Below are 22847 nucleotides of genomic sequence, written 5' to 3'. Positions count from 1 at the left end.
CTTACCAAGTAATCCCAAAACATGAGGAAAATGAAGATAAAAAAGTAGCAGCTCTCTCTCCTCCAAATTTCAAAACCATTACCACTCTTACCTTGGAGGAGCACTTACCTGGCCTTACACCGCTAAGCTGAGGAGATCATGGTTAGTCTTGATTAGCAGAAGGCAAACAGCCTCGCTCATTTCTTTACTTATTTATGTTGGTGTCTGTGGCTGTGTTTGTACCACAGTGGCAGAGCTGATTAGTGACAGAAACCATATGGCTCACAAAGTTTAAAATACTGACTATCTGGCCCTTTAAAAAAATGTTTACAGTCTTAATAATCAAGGGAAAGGAGCATTAATGATGCTACTGGGGGGGCTATTTTCAAACTACATACTAGAAGTTTCAAGCATAAACAATGATAACTCCCCCACCAAAGTACCCCAAAACAGGAAGTCAGTCTGCACCTCAGTTCCAATGAATGTAGGACGAATATACAGACTTGCAGATGTTGAGTAGGGGACCCACTCCTGATCCAATTTCACAAGCTGCTGAATACACTCTAAAAGCTCTTCCTTGTCAAATGCCTGAAGGAATGAAAAACATAATGAATAATGCAATGTTCTTCCATTGTAGCAGTAAGAAATGATCCTCATGAAAGCTTTGACTATTAAAAAAGTAATAATAGGGAATTCCCTGGTGGTCCAGTGGTTAGGACGTGGTGTTTTCAGTGCAGTGGCCCTTTTTCAATGCTGGTCGAGGAATTAAGATCCCACAAGGCCGTGCAGTGCGGGCAAAAAAAATTTTTTTTAATTATAAAATAATAAGGGGCTTCCCTGGTGGCGCAGTGGTTAAGAATCCGCCTGCCAATGCAGGGGACACGGGTTCGAGCCCTGGTCCGGGAAGATCCCACATGCCGCGGAGCAATTAAGCCCGTGCACCACAACGACTGAGCCTGTGCTCTAGAGCCCCCAAGCCACAACTACTGAGCCCGCGCTCCACAACAAGAGAAGCCACTGCAACAAGAAGCCTGTGCACCACAAAGAAGAGCAGCCCCCGCTTGCCGCAACTAGAGAAAGCCTGTGTGCAGCAATGAAGACCCAATGCAGCCAAAAATAAAAATAATAAATAAATTTATTAAATAATAATAATAAATAAATAAATATTTTAAAGTAACAATAATAAACCCAAACAAGAATCCTTTTTTCTGTGACTTTTCCCCAAACTGTGATGGAATGAGAGATTATCCACATGAGAAAGATAAAAAAGTGGTTCCCTACCTCTTACCATAACCAAATACCAACTGTAGTTGGATTATACACTTAAATGTGAGAAAACATTAAGACTTTTATAAAAAAACATACAAAATATCTCTGTCACCTTAAAGTAGAATTCTTAAATAAAAGACACAAAGCATAAATCATAAAGGAAAAAAATGGACAAAATCTGACTATTTAAAACTTAAGAACTTCTGTTCTTCAAACGACGTAAGTGACACACTGGGTGAACTTATTTGTAACATAACCAACAAAGGATCGTAACAGGAAAACGTTAAGATAACCTGAAAATCAGTAAGAAAGAGACAGATGATCCAACAGGAAAATGGGCAAAAGCAAAGAGTAGTTTACTTCTAAGGTGAAAAAGGGTTTTATATACTAGATGGGTGGGTGACAGTTTATAAAATAAGTAGTTTCTATTCACTTGGCAGGGCAAAGAAACATACTTTCAGAGATGCTATGGGTTATCCAAGGTAGAAAATGAGTCAGAAACACACAGGATTTGGCTCTTTAAATACTAACTTACAACAGCAATCACAGTGTGGTAATGTTATAGAAATCGGGATTGCCAATCATATAGGACATACCATCTCCCTGTATCAAGCACGGGATCTCTGATACTGCTGTCTAGATGTAAGATTTAGTGGAAAGAACTTCACTAGGGATTTTAAAACTTACATCCCTAGTGAAGCTCTTGCCCTGTCCCATTAGTCTGTGTCATCTTAGGCAAGTCATTGAACCTCTGTGGGCTTGAGTTTTCTTCTCTGTACAAAGGTGCTGCTAAAATTTACAATACATACCTTCATGACTATAGCTTACTGTTATGATTAAAATGGCAAGGAATGTAAAACCACATAACACAGTTTGTGGCAGTTGCTGTCCAATAAATGTTACTTCCCTTTCCTTCTGTCCTCATTTTAAAGCATTTCCCAATGATTTGTCTGTAATGGGTAAAGAGTGGAACTAGGAAGGAGTCCAAAGAAATTTCCTGAATTTCCCTTCTGCCTCTGAAGAAGGTCGGTGAAGCATGTGTTATAAAAGGAAGAAGGAAGGGCTTCCCTGGTGGCGCAGTGGTTGAGAGTCCGCCTGCCGATGCAGGGGACACGGGTTCGTGCCCCGGTCCGGGAAGATCCCACATGTCACGGAGCGGCTGGGCCCGTGAGCCATGGCCGCTGAGCCTGCGCGTCCGGAGCCTGTGCTCCATAACGGGAGAGGCCACGGCAGTGAGAGGCCCGCATATGGCAAAAAAAGAGCCTGGCTAAAAAGGAGTCATCACTTGGGCTTCTTCAACGCACAGCTGAAGGTTAGGGACAAACAAAGTATGTCAAAGGGGGAAAAGACTTCATTCAGTTCAGAAAGACAGCCTGGTCAAGTCTCAGGGAATGAAAGCAATCTAAGTCACCTCGTACCTAGGCATGAACCTTAGGGTCTAAATCCAACCCACCTTAGAATGAATTCTGCTCCATAAAAAACAATGTTATAGCCAGGACCCAGTGGCCGTGAGAAACCATTTTATATATCCTTTTTTTTTTCTTTAAATAAAACTTGGGCTAAAATATCTAAACAACTACTTAAATCACTGCATACTTGCTAGTGTCTTAAGCAGTTAGGCAAAACATCCCACATATATCTGTGCAGTACACTGTATTTTCATATCATAATTTCGTATGGTCTTTAAATTTTATTATTTCAGTTTGAGGCATATTTTTCTTCCTTATCCCATTATCTCCCACAGACACTCATAAAGAAACAGATTGTGGAGTTGCCAAATGGTTATTTCCTTGTATTTTTAACTCACTGATTAAAAAACAGATCAGAAAGAAATTCAGTACTCATATGGTTTATACCAAATACTGATCTAAGTATTCAGAAATGGTTTCTCTGGTGGAATTCAGTGACCCATTACAGCAAGAGAAACACAAGAGAAACTCCTAAATATACATACCGGCAAAGTGGCCCTCATAGCAGACCGGTACATTCTATCCATGTTGAGGCTTGGCCGAAACAGACGAATTTTATTATCTACTCCCCGAAATGCCTTCAATCCTTCAAATAACTGAAGATAAAAGAGAAATAAATGTTACAAGGTAACTAAATGAAAACAATCCCTGTGTTCAAAAGACTGACTTTTCTATGGGCCCTCATCTCCTTTACCATGTAAAGCTACTGACACAGACCCTAAATCTAGAAAAGCCGGACAGATTGGTTACAGTCACTGGGATAATAAGAAGTTCCTTTATTACCAAGATCTGGTGGGAATTCAGAGCTATCCTTTGCTTAACAGGAGCCAGATGTTAACACACATCAGTGGAGGCTGGAAGAAAACATCTCCACACAACATGGACTGACTGACTGCCTAGAAAATAGAAATGGAATCAAAGGCCCCGCAGTACCCGGCCCCCAATCCACCCCCAAACACCCATGTATCTTTTCATTTTATCTGGCTCATATGAACTCTGGAGAGCGGGTAATCTAGATGTGACCAGAGCTGGTTCAGTCTCCCAAATCACAGAAACCAAGCAGCTCAAGACTATACTATGTTAGGGCCACGCCACCTTCTCAGGGAGCTGCGACAGACAAACATGGGCAGGGACGTGAAAAGACTGAATTTAGTGCATACTGACAAATACAGAGAAAAGAGGAAAATCAATCATTTTAAAGGGAATTTTTTTCTGTGATAACCTACATAAGAAAAGAATCTAAAACAGGATGAATGTATGTATATGTGTAACTGAATCACTTTGTTGTACATCTGAAACTAACATAACATTGTAAATCAAGTACACTGCAATAAAATTAAAATCTTTTTTTAAAAAGGGAAATTTTTACCACAGGTTCTCTAAGTAATTGATAGAACAAATAGGCCAAAACATGGTAAAGATATGGACAATTTGAACAGGAACAACAAACTAACCTAATGGACACACAGAGCCCTGCGCACGCCACCTGTAGAAGGCATGTTCTTTTCACATGTTTTCTGACCTTAAGATAAGCTAGGTATCAAAACCAAAACTATAACCCCAAGATATCCACATTTTGGAGAAGAAGAAACCCATTACTTAATATTAAGTGTGAGTCAAGGAAGAAAAATGATGGAAATTAGAAAATATGTTGAACTGAATGAGAATGAAAAGGAGGGCCTTTAGATGCTTACAGCCTTCAAGCTTACGTGAGAAAAGAAATATAAATCCTGGAGCACAATTAAAAAGCAAAAACTGAGATGTTTTGTTGAAGTGCAAATATATGGGTAATCTTTTAAATGTAGTAGGACTAAAGCCTTAGTTAAAAGATATGGTTGTCAGATTAACTCAGCTGATAACATCTGAAACCCAAAAAAGCACAGAGAGCAATATATCGTACAAATACTTTTTAAAATAAAGCTGGTGAGGCTATATTGCTAAATATAAAACAAAAGACTTTCAGGCAAGAAGCTTTACTGGAGATAAAGAAGGTAACTTCGTAGAGTTCAATTTACTTCCCAGTTTAAAAATTATACACATTTGATATAGGTTCAAATTTATGCAAAGATTGTATGATAATCTCACTTGAAAAATACAGATGCAAAATACACAAAGAATAACACAGCCTAACTCAGCTGGATTTATCCCAGTAATAGAAGTTGGGTTTAACATTAGAAAATACAGTAATGAGATTCATTATATTAAGAGTTTATGTGGAAAAAACTATATGATCATCTCATTGTAATAAATGCATCTGATAAAACTGAACATTCGTTTATGAATTTTAAAAGTTTCCTGGATAACTAAGAAAAAAAGGAATCTTCCTTATGTGAGAAATAAACTTGTAGCAAACGTTATACTTAAAATGGTAAAAAATTTTTTTAATTGAACAGGAACATTGTTGATTTACAATGTTGTGTTAGTTTCAGGTGTACAGCAAAGTGATTCAGTTTTTATATATATATATATATATACATATATATATATATACATATTATATATTCTTTCTAAGATGTTTTTCCATTATAGATTATTACAAGATAATAGTTCCCTGTGCTATATAGTAGGTCCTTATTGTTTATCTATTAAAATGGTAAAATTTAAAGCTTTCCTTTCAGATTGAGAACATCACACACTGCCTGCTGCAACTACTGTAATTCAATATTGTACTACCAATATAATAATAATAAAATAAAAAGCATAAAGTTAGGAGAAGAAAAAAATAAAACTGTCATAGATCATGCAACACAGATAAGATTAAACATAGAAAATACACAAAAACTGATATAATCTTTTGAAATTATCTGTTTAGGCAAGGTAACCAGATACAAAATTATATTCCCATGTAACAGCAGCAGTTAGAAAATACAAACACTATTTACGGTAGAATTAAAAGGAATCCTTAAGTGGGGAAAATCTAAGGTAAGTGAAAGACCCATAAGGAAACTATAAAATTTTACCAAGTCATTAGACATAACTAAATGTAGAAAGCAATCCGCCACTCATAGATTGAAAGATTCAATATTATAAAGACTCTCTCCAAATTGATTTATATATTTAATGCAATCCAAATGAAAATCATGTCAGGGCATTTATTTTTCTTGTAACAAACTGAATGACAAAAGTTGACTGACATGATAAACTGAATCTAAAAGTAATATGGAAAAGCAAATGACCAAGAAATATCCAAGGCACTCTTGAAGAAACAGAAGGATTTGTCCTAGCAGACATCCAGACTCATTATAATGATTTGGAGATAAAGGCAGTGTGGCATTTGTCCAGATAGACAAGCAAAATGATGAAACAGAATAGAGACCCAGATAGACAAGACAATGGAATGCAAGTGGAGATCGAGAAGCAGACCCATGCCTATATGTTAAGATGTGACATAATGTATCAGGAGGAAAAGAACAGTCTTTTTAATGGTGCTGGGACAATTGGGTATCTGTAGGGGAAAAAAAAAAATTGGACCCTACTTCATACAAAAATCAACTTCTGAAATTAAAGCCCTAACTGTGAAGGACAAAAATCAATAATATAGGAAGATGTCTTCATAATCTAGGAATAGACAAAGAGTCTTTAAGCAAGACACAAAAGGACCAAACATAAAGCAGAGATTGATAAATTCAACTTTTTAAAATTTAAATGTATTTCTTGTCATCAAAAAATTCTGGAGAGAATAAAAAGTGTCAAAAAAGATACTTAAAACACATAACTGATAAAGGACCCATATCTAAAATATATAAAGTACTTCTAAAGATCAAAAAGAAAGGGAACACAATAGTGAGCAAAAGATGGAAACAAGCAGGGACTTCAAATAAAGAGATATCCATTGAAATAAACATCTCAATAATATGCCATTGCATTAAACTGGCTAAAAATTTAAAATCAGGTTATACTCAGAGTTGCCAAGGTTGATGAGTCATGGTTGAATGTGGTTGCTAATTCATGGCTGGTGGGTGTAAAAACTGGTAAAATCACTATGGAAAATAGTTACCCTTTTTGTGTAAAAATGAAGTTAATATCCAGTACCAGCAGCATATTCCTAGACCCTTAAGCAGCATTTCTCAAATTTTTTGGTGTCAGAATGTCTTTACACTCTTAAAAATTATAAAGGTCCCAAAGAGCTTTTATTTATAAGGTAATTCTATCAATATTTACCATTATCAGTAGTGAGAAATTTTAAATTTATTTATTTATTAACAATAAACTATGACATGTTAAAATATTTTCATTAAAATTATCTATATTTTCCAAGAGAATTAATGTTAAGTGTGGCATTGTTTTAAAATTATTGCAAATCTTTAATTTTTGGCTCGACAAAAGACAACTGGATTCTCATATCTGCTTCTGCATTCAATCTCTTGCAATGTTGTTTTGGTTGAAGTACACAAAGAAAACCCAGTCTCATATAGATATGTGGTTGAGAAAGGAAGTATTTTTGATAACCTTTTCAGATAATTGTGGATTTTCTTCTCTGATACTCCTCCAAAACTTGACAAGTGGCAGTCCCTTAAAGGTTAGTTACACTGTGGAATCAAACCCCATCAATGAGGTTTTCATACTCTGTTAATTCCTTAAAATTCAATGGTCCGTCAGTCAGAGTTCAACTGAGAAGAAAGAGAACCAGTAGAAATACGTAAAACAGGGACTTCCCTGGTGGCGCAGTGGTTAAGAATCCGCCTGCCAACGCAGGGGACACGTGTTCGATCCCTGGTCTGGGAAGATCCCACGTGCCGCGGAGCAACTAAGCCTGTGCACCACAACTACTGAGCCTGCGCTCTGGAGCCCGCGAGCCACAACTACTGAGCCCGTGTGTCACAACTACTGAAGCCTGCGTGCCCAGAGCCCATGCTCCGCAATGAGAAGCCCGTGCACTGCAACAAACGGCAGCCCCCGCTTGCCGCAACTAGAGAAAGCCTACGCATGGCAACGAAGACCCAACGCAGCCAAAAATAAATAAATTTATTTTAAAAAAACAAAAAAAGAAAAGAAATACGTATGACATTTACAGATTTATTAGAATAAAATGCCCAACGCATTTGTGGAGGCTGGCTAAGCAAAGTCCAAAATCTGTAGGACAGGCTGTGAGAAGGAGAAGATCACAAGCAGGCTGGACCCAGGAGGTGTGGGCTGCAGTCCATCTGCAAGTGAGTCAGGAAGGAGGGGCAGCGGAAGAGATTGAGTGCATGTGTAGGCCTAGCTGCTGCGTGGAAGTCCTGAGGTCAGGCTCACCCAGAATAATCTCCCTTTTGATCAACTTCAAATCAACTAATTAGGGACTTTAACCCCATCTGCAAAATTCCTTCAAACAGCACCTAAATTAGTGTGTGACTGAATAACTAGAAGAAGGCGTGTGTACGCAACAAAACCGCCACTGCCTTCCTATGTCCTCCAGTGCTCACAAGAGAATGTCCTTGCAGTCCATCCCCAGCAGGAGATGAAAAATGTTATTCTGGGGACTGTGGTTCAGAATAAGCAAATGAACACATCAAAAAGTCATCACAGGGCTTCCCTGGTGGCGCAGTGGTTGCGAGTCCGCCTGCCGATGCACGGGACACGGGATCTCTTGAAAGGGGAGCCCAGGGGTCTGTGGACCGCACTTTGAGAACTGCTGATTTAAAGAAACATGTATACAAGCACACCAGCATACTATGTACAAGATTGTTCACAGAAAAGGAAACCACACAAGCACACGTCAACAACAGACTGAATATATTCACATAACGGAATCCTATTGCTTCAAGGAGCATATGATGTGGTACCTACCACTCTTTGACCCAGATAACCTGGGCCTCTGCCCGGAGCCTCACACTTTAGAGGGCCTGTCACCCCTGTCTTTCTCCAGCTGTGACCCCCTTGGAGCAAGTAGTTGGCTGAATCCTTTTTCTAGACAGACTCCAAGTACTCAGTTCCCCAGAATTCCCTACCCAAATGGCCCTGATCCTATTTTCAGGGCCTCAATGGGCATCCTTGGTTTCATCCTCTTAAGAACAGACAGGACTACTAGGATGTCCACATCTAAGTCCAAAGATGGCCAAGGGTCATCCATTTGCAAGTGGTGTGGGCATCTACGTGTGTGCGCGAGGCCCCCGGTGGTACAGGATGGAGCCAGGACAGAAAGAGATAGAGGGTGGACTTTGGGGTGGCTCTGCTTGTACATTTGTCCCAGGACCCACAGATATTAGGGTTGGTCCTGGATGCTTAGAGCTCACATAACACTGAGCTCAAACAGGGTCACGGGCGCACGCACGCACACACACACACAAACACACATGCATGCACACTATAATTCCACTTATGCAAAGTTCAGAAAGAAGCAAAAAGAAGTGTTAGAGATACATACAATCCAAAAAGAAAAGCAAAGCAAAGTTACCACAAAAGTAAGAATAACGAGCGCCAGAAGATACAGGGTTTATGATGCGGAAGGGACACGAGAAGGCTTCTGGGATGCTCAAAGGGTCCAGGTCTATTTCCTTGCTCGGGTGGTAGCTACGTGGGCACTCATTCATAAGTATTCATTAAATAGTACATGTTTTCCAGTTTTTCAAATTACATTTTATCTCACTAAAGATTAATATCAACCTGAAAAATGAAGTAACTGTAATAAAATTGCATTTTCTTTCATCCAGGTTCCCTACTCACACTTCACATGTCTCTCCTTCACTTTTTGAAATCTTCACATATTTATCAAAAAATACTTGTGAAATCAAGAAAACCACATGTAATTGTAGCTCTAAAAATAAAATCAATAGGATTCTAAAATCAGTAGGGCTGATGAGTGGAGGAGAAAGAAATCCAAGGAGATTATTCGTACGTTCACTTTTGGATTAAAATAATATGACCACAGACAGGCTTTGAGCCCAGGAAGTTTGACTCCAGAACCTGAATAATTAACCATATGCTTTTTCACTTAAAACAATTAAATGAAATGACCCGTAGAAGATACCTAGGTACAGGGCATATTGCAGGATTTCAATAAACAAATGTAGTTATTTTATCATTATCATTCTGAATATTTACTATTACCACCTTTTAGTCTCCTAGTAAGTAGGCCATTGCTTCATTTCTATACCCCAATATTCTTAATGTGTTTTAATTTAACACATTAAAAAAGAGTAAAATATACTGGGGTCAAGGGAATGGGGAGTGTATCTGGCTAAGTGTGTATCCTGAGAAGGACCAGAGAAGCACCCTCTAACTATTTAATATTTTATGCTTATAATTATCCCACTCGTGCCTGAAGGATGACATTTAATTACATGTCCCTTAACATGCCTAACTACAAGTTATTGCTGTCATAAAACCATGCAGTTAGCATTAAAATTAAATATAATATTGTACTCAATGACCTCTCCTCAATCATTAGAAGATCTAAGAGAGGTGATTTAGTGAAATATTAACAGTACAGGCTTTTTGGTTGCTAATTTTCTTGCCAACTGTCATTCCCATTTGCTCTAAATAAGTTTTTAAATGATATTATAAGCCGATGTTACAAGTTCATGTGCACATTATATTTTTATTTCTGTATACCCTACAGCGTGCTTACCAGCTACATGATTTTTTAATTGAGATTTTAAAAAATTCAAGATTATCTGAAAATTTAGTTCTTAAGACTTACCCTCAATACAACTGTTTACAGGCCATTTATGATTGCCTCTAGTTAATATGGTAAAGCCCTGCTGCCCTAAAGCTATTTGAGCGGGGGAGCTACTTAGGAACCCCAGTGAAGACCAAGCATGTCGCCATCATTAATTCCCAAGTACTTACTTCCACCGCATAGTGGAAAGCCGACGAACCTGGATGCAATGACAGGTTTTGAAGAGGCTTGATGTGTGGTTTCTCCCATCCAAACTCCGAGGACCACTCCACTGTTAACATGTGATCCGTAAAAACCGTTCCAAAAACCAGAGTATTGGGGTCTGGTTTTTCCTTTAAAACGGTGGCTGGTGTGATTATTAGATCTTTAGCCTGGGGAAGAAAATCAGCACCATTAAAGAAAAGTAACTGAACATCCATGGCTAGATGAGACAGAGGGTAAAAAGACAGATACAATTTAAGTCACTGGCCGTCATTTGACTTTTAAATGTTGGCAACTAACGCAGAAACTTAACACTGTGTGAGAGAAGCAAATCATGCCTGCATTCAGAATTTGGACTGTTGTTTAAAATCTCTTCAATGTAGGGAATTCCCTGGCGGTCCAGTGGTTAGGTCAGGGAGCTAAGATCCAGAGGCCGCAGGGTACAGCAAAAAAAAAAAAGAGAAATCTCTGCAAGGTATACTGCCGAACAAATATCAGAACCAAAATTCAGTGGCATTTAGAAACAGGGACCAAAGAGTAGATGGAGTTAAATGACGCTAAAAGAACATATCTCTTCTTCACTCCCACCATAGAACCCATGTGGATCCTTCGAGAAAGAAGAAAGAGGGGTCTTAGAATGAAAACAGCAACACTCACAATGACTTGTTAAACTAAAAAGAATGTCATTAAGAACTGCCGCTCTTGGGATGGTTATACTCCAGCTCCCCCAAAGAATTCTTGGCAGAAGGCTTCCAAAACCCTCTGGGTGCGTCGTAGGGGACAGGCAGCAAGCAGAGTGAAGCAAATGTTTTCCTCGTTGAAAACAGAAGTAGAGATTGAACACTAAGATATAAATCCTCTATTCTGTATTGAGGAAACAGTGAACAAAGGACCCCTTATTCAAAGAAAGATAAATAAGAGTAATAGGAAACAACTTCACACAGCCCCATTTCACCAGCTCTCCACAGCCGGCTTGCCTATTACAAATGGCCAACACGTAAGCATCCGGATCATAGACAATAGCACCACTAACTATACAATAGCGGTAGAATACTGACAAAAACCACAGGGGAAGGAGCTTTTAGACCACTTAAAAACAACACTAACCAAGGACAAGTTCAAGCTGTTAATAGGTTCTAAGGAAGATCAGACTCCATTTCTTTCTATACACAAAAGTAGTCATTGGCCCCCAAAATCAAATACAGAATCTCACTTCGTATCACCAGCTCTGATCATTATTTTTTCAAATAATCTAATTACTTCGGATTAATTCACTGCTTTAGAGCTGCTTTAGTCATTTGATATATTATGAATGATAGTTATTTTTAGAAAAACATTTAGGCTACAAATGTTATTTACTTTTTGTTTGTTTAACTTTTTATGTTATCTTGGAGTATAGCCCATTAACAATGTTGTGATAGTTTCAGGTGCACAGTAGAGGGACTCAGCCATACATATGCATGTATCCGTTCTCCCCCAAACTCCCCTCCCATTCAGGCTGCCAAATAACATAAAAATGGTATTTATTTCAAAACAACCAGAAAGCTCACATTATAAAGTATAAGGCATTAAGGACAACATATTAACTGTAATTTTCAGGCCAGTCTAGTAACGCTACTTTGGAATATGCCAGTAAAATGCAAAACTTTGGGGAAAAAATTTCTTCTATCAGTACTTAATCCAAGTAAGTAAGTTAACCTAAAACCCTTTACTAAGTGCAAGAAAATAAATTTATTCCAGCTAAATTGTTTTGATCTTTGAATTCCATTTCTCTCCCCTTATCCTCTAGACTAGGTAGGATGTTGGGCAAATTTCACCTGATGGCATGGTCCATTAGCTGTGACAGAAACCTGATGACCCTCAAGCCAAAAATATTTATTATCTGGCCCATTCAAAAAGCTTGCCAATCCTTCTTGACTGTTTAGATAAGAAATCTGGGGCTTCCCTGGTGGCGCAGTGGTTGAGAGTCCGCCTGCCAATGCAGGGGACATGGGTTCGTGCCCTGGTCTGGGAAGATCCCACATGCCGCGGAGCGGCTGGGCCCGTGAGCCATGGCCACTGAGCCTACGCATCCGGAGCCTGTGCTCTGCAATGGGAGAGGCCACAACAGTGAGAGGCCCGCGTACCGCAAAAAAAAAAAAAAAAAAAAAAAGAAATCTGGCTAGAGTATTTGCAGTTAAATCTCCAGCCCTAGCACAGTGCCCGGCACACACAGCAGTAAAGTTTTCTTAAATGCTGAAAATAACTTTGGTTGATTTCAGATGCACTCCGTAATGAATGACAGACTCATTCACAGAAGATGGCCGGGATTTAAAGTGAGTGAAATTCTAACATAAACTTTTTATTACATGAATGGTTTCACAGTATTCTTCCACAAGGAAGTACCTGTGCTTTTGCTTTAGTTAGCTTTTTTGAAAAAGTGGCTGGGGGGATCCTGGGCTAAGAAAAATCTAGAACTATATCAATATAGTAAGACAAACTTAATGCAAAATTTTACCTATTAACACGATTAATAAAAGTTTCTTAATAACGGGAAAGCAGTAAGATACAAAACAAAAGCAGAAAGATGAAAGTAGGTGAAAATGTAGCAGAGAGAGTGAGTAGAAGGGGTGAGTTTTTTATCCCTGAATTCTGGATACATCTGAAATACTGCAAAGGTAACAGACCTTAGCTTTTTTTTTTTCTTTTTCAGTGACAAAACCAGTAATTTGCATGGTTCTTCAAAAGTAAGATAGGGAGGGAGGAAGGGGAGGGGGGGAAAAAAAAAGTAAGATAGGGCTTCCCTGGTGGCACAGTGGTTGAGAGTCCGCCTGCCGATGCAGGGGACACAGGTTCGTGCCCGGGGCCGGGAAGATCCCACAAGCCGCAGAGCAGCTGGGTGCGTGAGCCATGGAAGCTGAGCCTGCGCGTCCGGAGCCTGTGCTCCGCAACAGGAGAGGCCAAAACAGTGAGAGGCCCGCGTACCGCAAAAAAAAAAAAAAAAAAAAAAAAAAAAGATAAAAAAAAATCTCAACCTCCCATCTGCTATTTCTTCCCTTTTTTTGGCCATGCCCCACAGCTTGCGGGATCTTGGTTCCCCAACCAGGGTTCAAACCCGGGCCCTGGGAATGAAAGTGTAGAGTCCTAAGCACTGGACCACCAGGGAATTCCTCCACCTGCTATTTCTAACATTAGCTAAACAATTCTATCATTACCAAAGAAGACATACAGATGGCCAACAAATACATGAAATGATGCTCAACATCACTAACCATTAGAGAAATGCAAATCAAAGCCACAATGATGCAAATCAAAACCACAAAAATGCAAGTCAAAACTACAATGAGGTATCTATCACCTCACACCAGTCAGAATGACCATCATCAGGAAACCCAGAAACAATAAATGCTGGAGAGGGTGTGGAGAAAAGGGAACCCTCTTGCGCTGTTGGTGGGAATGTAAATTGATACAGCCACTATGGAGAACAGTACGTAGGTTCCTTAAAAAACTACAAATAGGGGCTTCCCTGGTGGCGCAGTGGTTGGGAGTCTGCCTGCCGATGCCGGGGACGCGGGTTCGTGCCCCGGTCCGGGGGGGTCCCACGTGCCGCGGAGCGGCTGGGCCTGTGGGCCATGGCCGCTGGGCCTGTGCGTCCGGAGCCTGTGCTCTGCGGCGGGAGAGGCCGCGGCAGTGAGAGGCCCGCGTATCGCAAAAAAAAAAAAAAAAAAAAAAAAAAAACTACAAATAGAACTACCATATGACCCAGCAATCCCACTATTGGGCACATACCCTGAGAAAACCATAATTCAAAAAAGTCATGTACCAAAATGTTCATTGCAGTTCTATTTACAATAGCCAGGACATGGAAGCAACCTAAGTGTCCATCAGCAGATGAATGGATAAAGATGTGGCACATATATACAATGGAATATTACTCAGCCATAAAAAGAAACGAAACTGAGTTATTTGTAGTGAGGTGGATGGACCTAGAATCTGTCAGAGAGTGAAGCAAGTCAGAAAGAGAAAAACAAATACCGTATGCTAATGCATATATATGGAATTTTAAAAAGCGGTACTGATGAACCTAGTGGCAGGGCAGGAATAAAGACTCAAATATAGAGAATGGACTTGAGGGCACGGGGGTGGGGAAGGGGAAGCTGGGATGAAGTGAAAGAGTAGCATTGACATATACACACTACCAAACGTAAAATGGATGGCTAGTGGGAAGCAGCTGCATAGCACAGGGAGATCAACTAGATGCTTTGTGACAACCTAGAGGGGTGGGATAGGGAGGGTGGGAGGGAGACCAAAAAGGGAGGGGATATGGGGATATATGTATACACATAGCTGATTCACTTTGTTGTACAGCAGAAACTAACACAAGATTGTAAAGCATCTATACTCCAATAAAGATGTGAAAAAAACAAACAAACAATTCTATCATTAGCTAGTCAACAAGAAGCAAACCACACAGGGTCCATCTACCTTTCAGGATTTCTAGGCTTTCCAGTAACCCTACCTGCCATGAAACCAATAGGCAATGGAATATATACAACTTTATTCCAACAACAATCTGCATAGAATATTTTAAAAACAAGACTATGGCTTTGCCTCATATCAAACTGTAGGGTGATTCTTTTTATTTTTTCCTTCCCTCACTCTTCCTTCCTCACCTGCTTTATTATTCTTAGTATTTTGCCTTTTTATTCACTCAGTGAACACTGCACCAGCACAGTGGCTCAGGTAGTGCACTAAACAAGCACAGCAAATACCAAGATGCAAGGGCTCAGCCTTCCTTCTCAGGCACACTTGCTGCCGGCCAAAGACAGGTGGCAGCCTCTGTGAACAAGTGTTATTCATTCATTCTGTTATGAAGGTTGTCGCCCCAGAATCATACCCCTTCCCCTCCCTTGAATAGAAACCAATAGAAACTCATCTAAGTTTCAGGACGAAGCTGAAAGAAAAAAAACAAGAACTGCTTAGAACCAAGTAGGCCCAAGATGGAGGAAGATGTGACTTCCACTAGACCCTGGGCCCCATTATACGCTCATTGTAATAAGTTAGCTAAATGCCACCCTCACCAGCACCATGACAGTTGACGATTGCCATAACAACCGGAAAAGCACAAAAAGCACGTACAAGGACTGAAAAGGAGAGCTGCATCAGTTCTGGGTTCAAATCACACCCCTGTTCTCATATAACTCATGAATATTCCTCCCACTCTTTCCAATTCCCTCCCTTTTACCTTGACCCTCCTATACAACCCGCCCAACTTGGGTTGAGAAGTTGATTAATGAACTAGGTTCCCACTTCTCCATTCTTTAACCACTGAATGAAGCTTGTGCTGTTCCAATCTCAGCGTTGGTTTTGTTATTGGCTGCACAATCTGATTGGAAAAAGAACCTCCCTGGGGGAAAAACTGGGGTCTTGGCCCAGGCTAGGACCCCGGCAAGGTCTGGTTGATCAATTCAGTAACATATTAACCTAACAATTTTTTTTTTTTAACCTAACAGTTTTTGAGCTACTATGTACCTGTATTGCTATAGGCACAAAGAAACTCAGGGGAGTCCTCTTCTGTTAGCGAGGGGGAAAAACAGTATAAAGAAATAAATGGATAACTAGATGTCAGGAGGTGATTAGTGCTATGAAGAAGAAAATGAAAGCAGCTTGAAAGGACAGAGTGGGAAAGAGAAGGATTATTTTAGATAGAAGCGTTAGGGAAGGCCTCCCTGATGAGGTGACATTTGAGCAGAAACTTGAATGAAGAGAGTAGGTCATTTAGATATCTAGGCGCAAAGTCTTTCAGGCAGAGGGAGCAAGTGCAAAGGCCCTGAGGTGGGAACACACTTGGCATGTACAGGAAACAGCAGAGCCAGTATGGTGGGGATGCAGGAAAGGGAGGGGCTGAGAGAACCAGTTACTCCATTGTACACTGACCGACATTCCAATTCTCCATGAGCCCTGGCTCTGTGTAACCAAGACTGTACGCCATCTTCTTTCTTTCCCTGGGACCGGTACCGTAGACACTGCTGGCAGTTAGGGTAAACCCAGTTTCTTTCTCCATCCCAGGTAATTTGAGGGATAATACTAGAGCCAGGCTACCATGCTTTAATTTCTCGCTGTTTTTACTAAGTATGGAAGAGCAAAGTTGGAGGAAGGAGGAGAGTTTAAATGGTGGAAAAATAAGAGAATCTGGGTAATGCTGAGCTTTTTCCTTGAGCCTCTACACTGCCCCCCTTGGCATCTGTGTTCTCAACCCTGGCCAAACACTGGATTCAACCATGGAGGTTTTTAAAAATCATTAAACTGGACCCCGTTCCAGAATCCCAGAAGGATGGAGCAGGGGGGTGCTTGTTTGTTTAAGTTTACCCAAGTGGATTCCAACTGTGCAGTCAGGGCTGAGAACCACACCACACCATCTCCCCTGAAGATTTCATCAACTTGAACAGCAATGGTTCCCAACATTGGCTGCTGAGTTGATTTACCTGGGAGGATTTTTTTTTTTTAAGAAAAATATCAATGCCCACACCCTATCTAAGCTCAGTGCAAAAGAAACTCAGGAGTGGGGCTCCACATCAGTTTTGGTTTCAAGCTCTCCAGAAGATGCCAATGCACAAGAAAGGCTGAGAACCAGTGACAACAGATTCAAATCTCACAGATTTGTGAATACTTACCAAAAGCCACTTACTCTCTTGCAATCATATGAACTTGGTAATCTCAAACTGAATATGTCTAAAATGGAACACATAATATTTCCTTCAAAATTGGGTCTCTATCTCTGATATTCATATTACTTTCTACTTCTTGACTTCTTTTTTTTTTTTTTCTTTTTTTTTTGCGGTACACGGGTCTCCCACTGCTGTGGCCTCTCCCGTTGCAGAGCACAGGCTCCAGACGCGCAGGCTCAGCGGCCATGGCTCACGGGCCCAGCCGCTCCGCGGCATGTGGGATCTTCCCGGACCAGGGCACGATCCCGTGTCCCCTGCATCGGCAGGCGGACTCTCAACCACTGTGCCACCAGGGAAGCCCAGACTTCTTAATCCTTAATTTATTCAAAAAATCATACTGAAAGAAGTAAAGAAAAATGAAAAGTAAAAATCTCCATCTTTTACCTGGCAACTACATATCCACTTCCCAGAGATGACCTCTGCTAGCACATTCACTGTGTATTTTTCCTCTATTTTCTTTGCATGTTCATTACTTTTTTTTTTGCTGTACACGGGCCTCTCACTGTTGTGGCCTCTCCCGTTGCGGAGCACAGGCTCCGGACACGCAGGCTCAGCAGCCATGGCTCACGGGCTCAGCCGCTCCACAGCATGTGGGATCCTCCCGGACCGGGGCACGAACCTGCGTCCCCTGCATCAGCAGGCGGACTCTCAACCACTGCGCCACCAGGGAAGCCCTGTTCATTACTTTTGAGCTTATCAAGTATCACGTTTAATCGTTACCTTCAAAAGTCCACGAACAGCTAAATGGCTACAGACTCAAGTCCAAATATTTTAACCCCAAAATCAAGGATCCCAAGCAAGGCACTAACTTCCTTTTACAATTCTACCTCTCACTAATGTTATGCATAAACCTTTTATCATTTACCAATCAATGCGTTCAGCTGCAAGTAAATAAAAACCAAACAGGAGCTGGTTTTCTCATAACAAGTCTGGAGGAGCCAGGCCTGCCAGCACCTGTTAATGTCAAGGCTCTGTGATTTTCTTGGCCGTCTCCTCTGGGTCAAAAGAAGGCTGCTACAGCTGTAGCTGTAGCTTCAGTGTTAATGATCTAATCAAAGTCCAAAGAAAGGGGAGGAAAAGGACAATACCAGACAAATCTGTTCCCTTTGACCGCAAAAGCAAAAATTTCCCAGAAATTCCCTATGCCTTATTGGTTAGAAATCTGTCATAGTGATCTCTCTAGCTGCAAGGGAGGCTGGGAAGGCAGGTTTGTCATCCAGGGCCGGTTGGAAAACTGTGAATCAGAGTTCTGTTAACAAGGAACGTGTCTGGGGCTGTATTTGCAGTACACATCAGCCTAGTGCCTGAACACTTACATATTCTTGTCTAACATGGGAAGAGACAGAAGGACTAAAACTTGGCTACAGATGTCTTCCCACCCTCATCTGTTTTTCTCCATTATTTCTTCCACTTGTAAAGCAGAAATCAGGTGTCTCCAGTTTATCCAAACTCCCTCCTTTCTTCCTCCAGCAGTAAATGTGGAAACTAGTACCCTCACCCAGCCCAGCAGTCTGGGGTATCCTCAGCTTTCCAACTGCCTAACACTTGCCTTACCTACTGCTCATGCAAACCCTCCAGACAGACAGCCCACTCTCCAAAATGCTTGGTTTCCTCTACAAAATCCTTCAGATTGATTTGAACAATTGGGAAATGGGAGTCATTTCTCTTTATCATTTTGGCCTCTCATTCAGCACAGTATCACGTCCGATTAATTCTGTTCTAAACTTCACTAAACCTAGATTTATCTTCACAGTTTTGGATATCTCAACATAACAGACTGTGTAAAAACAAAACTGAAAACAAAAACTTGTACTACTATAATTCATAAAAGACCTTTTTGTTGTTGTTATTCCAAACCCTTAGACAGCCAACTTGAAGAATGATCAAGGCCTAGTATATATTTTTTACTTTTCTGAATCCTCTCTTTAAAATACCTCTAAGACCACCCATAGTGGGTAGGACCCTCTTGCCCTGAGATCAGGTTAGTTAATGGCAAAGCCTTTTTCATGTTTTTATGCTCAACTTAGTGCTCTTTCCCATGCTCCAATGGTCTCTGATGACTTCAAAGTCAGGATACCATATACTTGTGGAAGAATTTGGAAGGCCACAAAGACTGGATTGTGAAATGGCAAGAAATATTGACAAAAACAGGGCATACTAAAAACCACAATTTCTTGACTCAATATGTGTGGTTGGGGAACCATTTGGTCTGAGATGGGGAAGCCACAGCAGGCTATTGCAACTGGACTGAGAGCACCTGAGGGCTGTATCAGCCGGCATTCAGGCAACATGGCATCAGTACTTCTCTGAATTGGCACTTAGACTTTCAAAGGCTATCTCTGCATTACAACTGTATCAGATGTTGCATAACTTTGTTCTAAAACAAGTGTGTTTGTCTTGCTCTATTTGGAAAAACATGGGTGCTACGTTCATTATCATTTACAGACACTTCCTAAAAATCTAATAACGAGGTACGAATAGGAGTAAATTAGGGCTTTTGGAGCGGCACATTCTGTGGAAGCAGGGAGGATGGGAAGAAACAGACAGCTGACCTCCTTGAAACAAGAACAACCCTGGAGTCCACAGAAAGATTCTGTAGGATTTCCCAGTAATAAGGCATCTCATTACTGGACTCTTGGATAACGGTTTCCTCACGTTAAAATGACTATCAAAATGGGGGGGAGAGATGCAATGTGAAAACTACCCATGAGACCCAAAAGGCAATTTAAAAGTTATAAATGGAGTTGATCAAAAGGGAGATAGAATACGTCCAAAGCCAACACGATCCTGTAAAAGCCACCATTTTTCTCCCCCAAATTATCAATTTCATTTTTCGTTTACCTCATCACATTTGCACAGTGAATACAACCACCATTACCACTCATGTTTTGATATGCAAATACATGAGTATAGACTATCAATACACCCCTCCTTACCTGAAATCTAAATTAACAAAGAGAAGATTACTTACATGATGAATTAACTCTTCACTTTGCAAACAATTCTTCTATGTATAAAAGTATAAAGGCCTTTGGGGAAATTTTTAATTTATCTATAACCTTTGAGGAATTTACTATATAAGATGACCCTCAGAGATTATGAAGTAGAATTCCTCTTTATCTCATTCTTTCAAGGACCCACATCTCAACATCTAAGTCCCTCAAATGTATTAGGAGCTTAGTCTTCATAGGCTAGCAGAGTAGATTGACTGTTGGGTTATAGAGGACATTAAAGGACAAGGAACAAATTCACAAACTTATTACTATATCCTATTATATTTTGGTTTTTAAAAAGTCCTGAGAGCAGAGATCTTCTATTAAATTTATCTTTGGATTTCCAATGCCTAGCACAGTCCCTGGCACATAGTAAGAGCAGGGTATGTGTGGAATTGATGAGTCAAGTTTCACTCCCTCTCTGAACCCTGCCAGGATGTGAGATCATTAGGACACTCTGTGCTATGGATGACAATTGACAGTGACTGAAACAGGCAGCAGAAGAGCAGAAGGAGACAAAAAAAAAAAAGCAAAAATCTCTGTGGTGTGGGGGGTTGGGAGTAGGTGGAGATAATGAATTATAGAGAAAATGATAATACACCTTACATTTATGATTTTATGATTTTTAAAGTACTTTACAAGATTCATTCTCTTTTGCTCCTCACTATTCCTCTGTGATGTATGAGATTATTTAATATATAAATTCCATAATTTAGAGAGAAAAGAAGGAAATACTGCCATTTTTCCTCTTTTACTGTAAAATGTTAGCTGCTGCTTAAAGACGAAATACATGAGTTTAACTTTTTCCACAAATAGGGTGAAGGGTTAAAAGTATTACATAATCATGTAAACCTCTAGGTGAAATTCAGGAACTGGTTACTTTCCAAGAAAACTTTTATAATTCATGAAATAAAATAAGCAATTAACTGCCAGGTAATTTTAGACACATCTGTACTGCACTGCTCTCCACTTTTCCCCTGGAAGAGTGGAATTTAAAATGCATGGCAGCTTATCTAAATTACTGTATAAACCCGTACAGTGAAAACTGCCCCAATCTCAACAAGAAATGGCTGTATTCAATTGAATTGCTGTTTCTCTTAGCCTCTGGCAAATAACTTACCTTAAAAGTCTCCACCACCTCTTTTGATCCTCCTTCTCCGGTACATTCCGCGGAGCATCCATTATTGCAGTCCTTAAAAGAAGAATTAAATCCATTAAGTAAAACTAGGTGGGTAACTGGGGTCTGGGGTAATCAATATCACTCACCATCACACCCTTCGCTCCGCTCCGGTCCGGTCCCCAAGCAAACAGGAAAAGGAGGATCAAACACCCAGGCACGAGCCCCAAAGGAGAGCGTCCTGCGAGGGCTGCCCTTCTCTTTCTGCCCTGCCGGAGGTCGCGGCTGTTTTTGTCCTCCACAGCCGGCTTCGGGCAGACTGGTTAAATTCCAGGTTCGCCCTACAGAGCCAGGGTTCACCAGCAAAGAACAAGAAGGTAATTGTCTCCCCCTTTTATCCGAGAAAATAGTCTAGACTAGGGCTTTAAGCCATTTATAGAAAAAACCTCCTGGGCGCGCTCAGCCTCGTGGTCTTGTCGATCACGGGCGCACAATAGCAAGCCTAGAAAAAGGATGGGGACCAGAGTGAACCATTTTCTCTACGGGCAGGGTCCTCCGATGCAGGCGCAAGGACACTAAACCCCACACGTGAAAGACAAAACCGCATGGAATTAGGGGGTAAATTTTAAACATACTTAAGGACACAATGGAAACAGGTCGAACTGGAAACGGTGAAGACCTTAAAAAAAAAAAAAGCCTAATCTGGTACAGCACTAGGGGAAAGAGGAAGAAAGGGAATCCAAGGAGGCAGAAGGCTGCGGTCAAAATATTTTGGGGTGGCGAAGGCACGCAGGATGCGGCTGTCAGTTCTGGCAGCCCAGAAATTCCGCTTCCCCCCACCAACCCCTCCTCCACCAAGGCGGCTTCCATGGCGACCCTCACGCTCCCCGTGGCTGTCCGCGCCGCGCTCCGGAACGGGTACCCGGCGGGACTTTAGACCTGTCTGGCGGGGGCTTCTCCGAGGAATTCGCAGGCTGGGACTCGAGATTTCGGGCAGGGCTGGGGAAAGAGGAGACTCCCGGATGGAGACAGCACGGTGGTGTAAGGCGAAGCAGGATGGTGCGGGAAACAGCAGCAGCGCGCCCGGCCGGGCCCGTGCGCTTCCGGGACCCGGGGTCCAATCCGCCCCACCCCTACGCCCGCGAACGCCCGGGGTCGGGGTACCTGGCGGGCGAGGGCTGCGGCGGCGGGGGGAGGGCTGGCCATGGGGCGGCTCCGGGAGCGCGCGGCTGCGGAGAGCTGCGGCGGCACGCAGCGCCCAGCTGGACGCGAAAGCGGGCGGCGCGGCCAAGCTCCAGCGCACGGACCGCGCGGAGTCGGCCGCCAACACCCGGAACCCCAGGCCAGGGCCAGGCGCAGGGAACAGCGCAGCGCCTCCAGCATCCCTGGGGGAGAAACCTTCAACTGTCTGGTCACTGTGGTCCTTCGGTCGGGAAACCCCAAGCCGTAGTCCCAGCCCCCAGGGCACGAGAGTGCAGGAGCGCCTTTCTGGCTGCAAGCACTCAGCAAGCA

At 41.5% G+C, this 22847-nt stretch overlaps 1 protein-coding gene across 8 annotated transcripts in view; it reads right to left on the bottom strand.

Annotated features, from left to right (window-relative positions):
- BCAT1 (branched chain amino acid transaminase 1) overlaps nucleotides 1–22556 on the bottom strand; it is a 179139-nt gene extending 156583 nt beyond the window's left edge. For 3 of the 8 annotated variants that reach the window (XM_060165297.1, XM_060165296.1, XM_060165300.1), the window contains exons 1-5: nucleotides 22500–22541; nucleotides 21339–21410; nucleotides 10488–10688; nucleotides 3203–3313; nucleotides 448–567 (exon numbers count right to left, since the gene is read on the bottom strand). In XM_060165297.1, coding sequence (XP_060021280.1) covers nucleotides 448–567; nucleotides 3203–3313; nucleotides 10488–10688; nucleotides 21339–21410; nucleotides 22500–22541 — 546 coding nt within the window. Of the gene's footprint in view, nucleotides 1–447; nucleotides 568–3202; nucleotides 3314–10487; nucleotides 10689–21338; nucleotides 21411–22499 lie in introns of those variants that run through there. The other 5 variants (XM_060165295.1, XM_060165298.1, XM_060165301.1 and 2 more) reach the window with 5 other exon arrangements.
- Between the last annotated feature and the right edge of the window lie 291 nt (nucleotides 22557–22847).

The sequence above is a fragment of the Lagenorhynchus albirostris genome, chromosome 11, assembly GCF_949774975.1.
Source record: "Lagenorhynchus albirostris chromosome 11, mLagAlb1.1, whole genome shotgun sequence".
NCBI lineage: Eukaryota > Metazoa > Chordata > Mammalia > Artiodactyla > Delphinidae > Lagenorhynchus > Lagenorhynchus albirostris.
Note: the sequence above shows the minus strand (reverse complement) of the source record. Positions and strands in the feature narration are given on the sequence as shown.